The sequence below is a fragment of the Cyprinodon variegatus genome, unplaced genomic scaffold, assembly GCF_000732505.1.
Source record: "Cyprinodon variegatus isolate N-32 unplaced genomic scaffold, C_variegatus-1.0 Scaffold18, whole genome shotgun sequence".
Lineage (NCBI taxonomy): Eukaryota > Metazoa > Chordata > Actinopteri > Cyprinodontiformes > Cyprinodontidae > Cyprinodon > Cyprinodon variegatus.
The window spans coordinates 1,367,584-1,376,786 of record NW_015150471.1 but is presented as its reverse complement, the minus strand read 5'-3'; the positions used below and the strand labels follow the sequence as shown (position 1 = coordinate 1,376,786).

At 35.7% G+C, this 9,203-nt stretch overlaps 1 protein-coding gene across 1 annotated transcript; it reads left to right on the top strand.

Moving 5' to 3' along the window:
* The first annotated feature begins 1,019 nt into the window (after positions 1-1,019).
* Positions 1,020-8,716, top strand: psme3 (proteasome activator subunit 3). Its single transcript, XM_015387452.1, has 10 exons — positions 1,020-1,182; positions 3,467-3,499; positions 3,587-3,649; positions 3,850-3,954; positions 4,030-4,078; positions 4,159-4,277; positions 7,289-7,425; positions 7,511-7,565; positions 7,905-7,991; positions 8,080-8,716. The coding sequence occupies exons 1-10, from the start codon at positions 1,141-1,143 to the stop codon at positions 8,158-8,160; spliced, it is 771 nt and encodes a 256-aa protein (XP_015242938.1). The 5' UTR covers positions 1,020-1,140; the 3' UTR covers positions 8,161-8,716.
* The last annotated feature ends 487 nt before the right edge of the window (positions 8,717-9,203 follow it).

Sequence of the window (9,203 nt, the reverse complement as noted above, 5' to 3'; positions counted from 1 at the left end):
GAACAGTCGGTCATATGCTGCACGCATCTGGCCTTTACGGAAGAAAGACATTTCCATAAAAAGTCTTGTTTAAAGTTTGCCACAAGCCACCTTAGAGACGTAGAGCAAACTTGAAGAAGGTGCTCTGGTCAGATGAAACAAAAATCCAACTTTCTGGCAACAATGCAATGTTTTAAATACGTTCTGCAGGGCAAACCCTTTTTTTCATTCCACACTACTTTTTAATTTGGAAGAGGATTAGGGCCACTGAAAAAATGTAAAAAGTTTACTAATTGTTAAATATTATTTCAGTTTAATATGGGGAAAAAAATCAGAATTTTGACTTTAATCTCAGAATTCTGACTTTAATCTCAGAATTCTAACATTTTTCTCAGAATTCTGACTATTTTTTTCAGAATGCTTACTTTAATGTCAGAATTTTGGATCTTAAGTGCCCTTTAAGATCTTCAATCCTAAAGGGCACCATGAAGGTAGACATGTGGGAGCACTCAGCATCACTAACAAAGATGTGAGTTGTTTGGGAGGCCCCGTAACACATTGGTGGAAAATTATGGAATTAGGCGACTTTTAAAGTGCCCGAGGGGTCCCCGGTGATGCTATTTCATTAATGAATTAGCAGAAGGTGATTAAAACAAGAGAGCTAGTTTAGTCTCTAGTCATGGCTACGGTTTTATGCTAACATATTTGTTAGTTGTCAGAATTCAGTCAGAATTCTGAGAAAAATCTGAATTCTTAGATTAAAGTCAGAATTCTGAGATTAAAGTCAGAATTCTACAAAAAAGTAAAAACTGAAACAATATTTATTTATTTATTTATTTATTTATTTATTTTAATTGAATTTATTTTTTTCAGTGGCCCTAATCCTCTTCTTTATTTCAAGGTTGTTTTTGTTTTCGGAGAAGAAATCTAATTAACTTCAGTTTTTTGTTCTATCCCTAAAATTTAGGCATGACAGAAGCTGTCGTTCCTACTTATCACAGCAGGGGGCGATACTCCACGTCCAGGGGGCTTTGTGATACGCCAAACAACTCAAAGAAAAAGAGACGAAGAGTGTGGCTGAAAAGTGAGACAAGCCACACGATTAGCAGGAGAATTTCATGCCAGTGGGAAGATATTTATCCACTTGTTTGATCACAGAAGATGTCTTCACTCCTCAAGGTGGACAGGGAAATTAAAACCAAGGTGAGAGCAGAGGCCATTAGGAGCTCAGTCAACGGCGCGAGGTGTTAACAGTCTTCGATAGCATCTTGCTAGCCGCGCTTGGTTCGTAATGTGTGTTTGACTGATAGCCGTTAACAGTGACTGACCGGCCGGTTTCCCGCCCGCTCTTATCAACCGTTCAAAGAATTGCCGGTTTACATTGATGGTGGTATTACGGAGAAATGAGATGTAGGTTTTTGGTAGAAGGCTTCTGTCTGGGTTAGAAGCAGCTCGGGGAGCACATGCGGCCATGGAGGCCTCGGTTTGGCTAATCGGACGAGTCATAGTTATACCGGCTTTTGACTTTATTTACTGCAGATGTTTTCACAGAACCGACATTATAACACTGATGCTTCTTTCATTCAGCACACATAGCAAGGGAAGCGGAACATTTCTTTTCATTAAATAAATTTAAGTGTAATTCTGTGATTTAAATTCAGTAAGAAAACTCCTAAAAATCAGCTTTTTGTAACACATATTTTAGTTTTATAAATCTATGTATATATAAATTAGGTTGTTTAATAGAGAGGTGCCAAGGCTGTTTTTCATCAGTTTAATTGAACCGATGTGTTATTTAGATGCATGTATTAAAACAATAACTTTCTTCCAATCGGTTCCAACTTTTAGAGCCACCTGTTTTTTCAAAGCTAGAAATCTTTAAATAGAATAGAAAATCCCTTGATTGTTCCACAATGGGGGGATTCTGGTGTTTACAGCAGCAAAAAGATTATAGAAAGAAAATGCTCACAAATATGGACTTTAGAAAAATGTATAAGAATAGCATAATAGTGAAGAGTTAAAAGATAAACAATAAAATACTTTGCTTATATTAAAAACATCTTCAGGTTTTGGGAATAAAAAAAAAAAAATAGATGCTTGATGAACTTTATTTACTTGGTGGTTTATATCATTCTGCAGAACTGAGGAAAAAGAAAAATGTACTTTGCACCAAATAACAGTAGATCATTTCTGTAAGATCGATTCCAAAAGTAACAGTATCTCAATGTCTTGGAGAACTAATTTCCAATTGTGTATTAAATTTAGGATGTTAAAATTTGTCGGATTAATCGTGATAATTTAAATGATCAACTAATCTAGTTAGCGATTAATTAACCGGAGTGCAGAGATTGTAAAATATGCCTTTAGCTGAAAGAGCGACCCATTTAGAGCAGGTTTTATATGAAAATATATAAATATTGTGCATTTAAGGAAAATAAATGTCTTCGTCTGTGAACATGCTCTATCAAGTGGTAAAGTTTAACATTTACCTGGTTTAATTTCATAAAAAAAACATTCCTTAAAGAACCTTTGGCTATCCGATTATTGATTGATTCATCATAAAAAATAATCTACAGATTAATCGATATGCAAAATAATCGTTAGCTGCAGCTGTAATTAAATTATTTCATTTGGATTATTCAATATTAAAACTTAGACAGGAAGAGAAGTCTGCATCTTATAGCTCTACAGTAAAAATATTAAACCACCAAATCTGCAATCCATTAAAAGCTTATTTGTGTTAAAATGTAAACTGTGTTTAGGACATTGCATCAGTGATGAGTATTATTCCAAAGGTGCCTGTGTTTATTACCTGTGCAGTTAGTAGATTCTCGCCCTTAGCACTAATGTTTCCATTCAAATGACTTTGCATCATGAAGAGATTAAAATATGCGCCAAATATGTATTTATAGCCCTAGAGAATTTTTTGGGGGGATAAATTTACCCTTGTTTATGTCTTTATTTAAATCTTATTTCATTCCAAATCCTCAAATTGTTGATGTTGGACCAAAGCAGGAATATCTTTCATTTTTTTAGCCTCCTGATCAGAGGCCATCTTGGGAAAATGTTGGCAAATGTAAGACTAATTTTTTCAGGTTTTTTTTTTCTTTTATTTGTGTAATTAACATTTCCTTGGAGAATTGTCCCAAAGTTAGAAAACAGACATATGTTGGCCATTTTGAAGAAAAAGCTAGTTGTACAGCAGTTATTCAGAAATGTCACATTTTCTGTATAAAATGATAATAATTACAATACAGTCTCTATAAAGAAGTTTGGCCATTAATTTGCTCTTTTAGTTTGAACAGAAATGATCTGTTCCAATAAAAACTTAAAGAGCTGTTTAATATAAACCCAATTACTAGCCTTTAAATACACAATTCCAGTATAAAGGAATGTTTTCAGGTAAAGAAATAAAACATTACACATCTCAACTGGGAAAACTTCTTCTCGTTCTAATTGAATCAAATATTTTTATTGTTGTTTGCAGGTTGATGCTTTCAGGGAACGTATCACAGCAGAAGTAAGCATTACATTTCTCACAAGGAAAAGGTCTTCATACACTTTTCAAATTAGTCTCCTAAAAAAATATTTGTTTCTATTTTTTCAGGCAGAGGATTTAGTGGCAACCTTTTTCCCCAAAAAGTTACTGGAACTTGATCACTTCCTCAAGGTGAGATGAAGGCTCCTTTCCAGATTATTCCAGAATGTTTCTCTCACTCCTAGTAACAACTTACGAGTCTAATCTTTGTCTTATCTCAGCCTGCTGCTAGGTTATTTTAATGTTTCACCTTAAAGATGATGGTAATCCTGTTTCCTACCAGGTTTTTGCTCACAATAATATAATCCTGTTTAATAAAACACTTTTTTTAGGACCCCTGCATAAACATTGTTGATCTGAAAGAGATTCACTCAGAGATCAACCTCACCGTCCCGGACCCCATCTTGCTTTCAAACCTCCATGACGGATTGGAAGGGGTGAGTCGCAAGCTTCCGGTTCCTCAGGACGACTTTTACTCCGAGCAGTTTTTAAATCAGCTCTGTCTGTTACAGCAAAATGCTAAGAAGAGAAAGTTGGAAGATGGAAGTGGAGAAGACAAAGGTCAGTTCTTTATCAATGGGTCAACATTTATCCATCTGGTCTTTATGTTCAACATCTGATTCTTCCGTTTCCTCTTCCAGTCACCGGCACTAAGGTCTTCGTCATGCCGGGTGGGATGATGAAGTGCAATGAGAACCTTGTTGAGCTCATTGAAAAGGTCAAGCCAGAGATCAGGACGCTCATAGAGAAATGCAACACAGTAAGTCTGTAACGCCCCTCTGCCTTGGTATTTGTTCTCCAATGTGTAAATAAAATGAGACGATGGGTATTAAAAACCATAATTTGTTAACTTTTTTTTTTTTAGATTACAGGTAAATTACTGTAGTGTCACTTCATTTTTTAAGCTATGTTTTTTATAAATGAGCTCTATAATCTATTTTTCTTTTCGATTAGATTATATTAATAACCCTCTAATCACAGTTGACCCTAAAACTAATTGATTATTGTCACTTTTAACATTCTGTTAAAAAATTGATTTATCAATTAATATATAAAATCCTAAATATTGATTCATATAAAAAAAGTGCATTTACCACAGTCTTGTACACTTTCCCCATCAACTAATATTACTGTATTCATTTGAGATAAATTAGGGATATTACTCTATTAGCCAAAAAAGGAATATTGTATTTTATCGACTTGCATCTAAAATCTGAAATTTTCTGGGTTAGGGTTTTCTGATAGAAACTCTGCTTCTGTTAAAAATTTCTGAAACTCGTTTAATTTTACATGAATCTGTTACTTTCACAGCTTTTGCTGACTTTTATTTCCCTGATTTTAGTAATATTACTGGATCGAGCCTTTTATATCATTATTAAGTATAAAATAAGTAACAAAAGCTGATATGATTGATGCCAATATCGTATTAGGTCCATATTTGTATCGGCCAATTCTAAAAGCTGCAATACATATATAAATACTACAGTCATTTAAATCAGATAAAAACTAAAACGATGTTTATAATGCCAGAAGTTTGAGGTCATACATTAAATAATCTGTTCTAAATTTCAAGAATCAACAGCGGATTGAATAATGATACTGAAATTGATATCCAGCCTTTATCAGTACAGCAAAGCGGCTCTGGGAAGGATATTCGAAGCTGTAAACATTATTTCATTTGATGAGAAAATTCTTCTGGCCAGTTTTATTCGAACTGTTTGATTTAGCATTTCTCATCAATAGTGGTGCTGAAGGACCCCAAGTCTGAGTAAAATTATTAATGATCACCTTTATTTTTTAATCTTTAATATCTGTGATATGGGGAATAAAACCTTAAGGTGAATGAAGATGATCAGTTCGTACGATGTCTGTAGAGATTACATCAGTTTGAACTGAACGATGCAGACCGCCTGTGATTTCCCGCTGCTGAGTCTATGTGGTTCCCACCTGCTGATTGGAGTGTCACAAGTCAGACAGGAAGAGAGACGCAACATAAAATACTTCCACTTTGAGGAAAATACTAAGTGAAAGAATAGCGTGACAAACCTGGTTTGTCAAGCAGACATTTTGACAAACAAAATCAATGAAGCATTTCAATAAACAGTGTTCTTAGTCGTGGTAGGAGCTCAGGAGAAAAGCAAAGTACAACAGTCTATTTTTTTTTTAGCTTGACTGCTTTGTTTATGCTTGCAGAATTCTATACATACCCTAAAGTGGGGTTGGGAATTGATAAGATTTTCACGATTCCGATTTTCTTATTGATTCTGTGAAACTATTCGATTTCTTATTGATACCGTTGAATGAAAAAGCATTACTGCACAATTTCAGGAGTTAAACTCATCTCCCCCTGATTTCAATAAACGAGTGAAACCTTTCTCTCGCTCCCTGAAATGCGAAGCAACTTGGTAGCATGTTTCGGTACATCCATTGCTATAGCTAGAATCATGTAAGAATTCCAGCTACCAGTCGTTCTGATTCAACATGCTAGCAATGAAGGGCTGGATTAACAAGGAAGGCACACTCCCTTTATATCCCCAAAGAAAGGTAGGAAATTGGTTTATTTCCAGAAATGGCAGAAGATTTACTAGGACCCACATTAAGCACAGCCAGTGATATAAAACTAGCTACTTACCACCAGAGTTGCCTTTCATGCTGATCGTAACTTTAGCTTCTGTCCGAAAGCATCAAAAACATGGCATTCGTTCAAATGTATGCCATGCTGTGTGCGCAGGTGTTTCTGCATGTTGGATGTATTTCCTCCCACTGATGTTATTGCCACTTTGCGATGATTGCAAAGCTCCTTGTTGCCACCTTTCTCTTCCTTAAAATTAAGCCAAGCTTTCGATCGCTTTACCCGATGGGATGCCATTTTTTTGTTTTGCTTTTCTAGCCTTACGCCTGGTCACATTATACTTGCTTACTTGCTTACGTAAATTGCGTAAAAAATGTGATGCAAGTCGTGCTGCCTAGCTAGGCTCTGGTGCTTCCTGGAATCGATAAGCGAATCGTTAAGCGAGCTGCCAAACTTTGCCTTGGAATCGGAACACACAGAACCGGTTCTGAACAGGAACTGGTTTTCGATTCCCATCCCCACCCTATAGCCATAACTTGATCTCGTTAGCGACCCATCGAGGGACCCTACATGCAAACGAAAGGAACATGTACAGCCCGATTTTAGTCAGGAATAACGAGTCAAACAATTTAGAAGCAATCAAATAGATAACATCTGCTCTTAGAGGATTGAGCCTTAGCAGATTGACTAATGCTCTGTTTATGTCAGCCTGGCTGGCCAGCCCACCACCATGCAGCCATTATATCCGAAAAAAGTTAGGGTTTGGGTGTTAAAGATGGGATATAAGTGCTGTGGTCTGGCCTTAACTCCATAACTTCAAAGGAAGAGTGAAATAATTAGATTTTGACAAAAATGTGTTACACATTAAAAAAATAAACCTATGGACAATGTATTTCATTTATAGTAGTAATAAAAGTGTAATTTATGAATAAACAGAAACAACACCATGGAGCTGATTTTCTCTGCATTACCCATAAAAAATCAGCAGGTGGTGCTAGCACTACTTCAGCCAAGGTTTTGGCCTGATGTTGACTTATTCCTGCTTTCCTATTCAGATAGATATGTTTAATAAACACCTTATTCCTAAAAAAAAATGTAATCAGATTTGATTGAACTGAAAATGTTAACTAGCCCCCCCTCCTCAATGTTTTTCTGTTTTTGTTAATTTTTTTTTTTTTTTTATCTGTCTCGATATGAAGGTGAAAATGTGGGTTCAGCTCCTCATTCCCAGGATAGAGGATGGAAACAACTTTGGGGTTTCCATCCAGGAGGAGACGGTTGCTGAACTGAGAACAGTTGAAGGAGAGGCGGCCTCTTATCTCGACCAGATATCGAGGTCAGCATTGCTTCCAAACGCTGCTTAGAAAAACCATCCAGAGGGTTTTCAACATCCAAATGTCGTATTTTATCTTTATCTCTAGATATTACATCACAAGAGCAAAGCTGGTTTCTAAAATAGCCAAATATCCTCACGTGGTAAGTAAAGAACTTTTGAATGAATTAACATTTTATTGTTTCCTCATCATATGTTAGACTGTCGGTCGATTCAAAGGAAAGAGAACAAGTACAGGAAATAAGATCACGCTAATTTGATTTTTAATCGCGTAAACGAAAAGTATTTTTTTGATTCTACATTCTAATTGGGAAGCATAGTGATGGCAGTATCATGCTCTTCAGGTGATTTGGTGCATGAGAGATTAAAGCCCTGTATAAAATGGATGAGAAAAGAATATATGGAAATATTATAGGCAGATCTAGAGGCATTATTTTACACACTTGTGCTTATCAAATATGTTTTTCTTCTTTCTCAATCAGGAGGACTATCGGCGCACAGTCACAGAAATTGATGAGAAGGAGTACATCAGTCTGAAGATCATAGTGTCAGAGCTCCGAAATCAATACGTACGTTTTTTGTCATATTGGCACCCATTAATATGTGATTCCTGCTTCTTTAACCTGACAGAAATGTTGTCGTCCGCTTCCTCTACAGGTAACGTTACACGACATGATCCTAAAGAACATAGAGAAAATCAAGAGGCCTCGAAGCAGTAACGCTGACGCATTGTACTGATCATCCAGCCAAATCAGCTGCACCCCTGATTCCCCTTTGGTATCTGTTCGTCTGCAGGACTACAGCGACACATTCTTCAACTTCAATACAATCAACCCAGCCCTCCATGAATTCATAGCTACATAAATGGACTTTAGCTCTTATTATTATTATTTTTTCTTTCATTGTAAGTTGTTTTTTGCTTGTTTTAAACCCTTAAAAAAATCCCTCAGTAAATGAGGAAACGAATCGTATAGCAATGTGTGTTTTTCAATTTTAATTAAACTTTTTGTCCTCGGATGCTTGTGACATTTCCTTTTTTTGCAGCTGGAGTACACAGCAGTGCTTTTCTGCTTGTTTTTATTTTGTCATCCTCATTTAAAGGTCGCTCATTTACAGGAAACACCATTTTCTTGCTCTGAATGTTATACATTATATCTTGTAATTGTGACAGGATAATTAGAAAATGAGTTCTAGTTTAATGGGCTTCATTTTTTTTTTTTTTCAGTGAAAATGCATAAGTGGTCAGAGCGTCTCAAATGTTGGGGCATTGATGCTATTAAATAAAATGCGTTTTGATAAAACCTTTGTGAAATCATTTTAATTTGGGGGAATATAACCACTGATCTCTATTTATTCACTGGATTGCTGATAGGCCAAAAAAAAACTAGTCATGTGCCGACATCTTGGTAATGTAATTACCATGACAACTAATCAATACATGTATATTGCTTGTACACATCAGTTTGTGTGCATGTTTAATATTCCTAATATCTGACTACATCATTATGCTCCATTTCAAACTAATTTTGTTGTGATGGATTTGTAAAATGTTACATTTCATGATTTATAGACTTCATACTGAATATGCAATGTGATGTGCCTATTTTTTACCTTAAATGAGAGTAATCTGCTGCTATGAAACGGCAAGTGTGTGTTAAAGTGATGCCTTTATCTTTAAAAAGTCTTAAGCCCACCTGAAAATGAGAAAATCATAGTTTTTCTATGCTGTAGCGCATGTATTGTTTACATGCTGACCGGTCTAAATAGGGAGTACCAATATG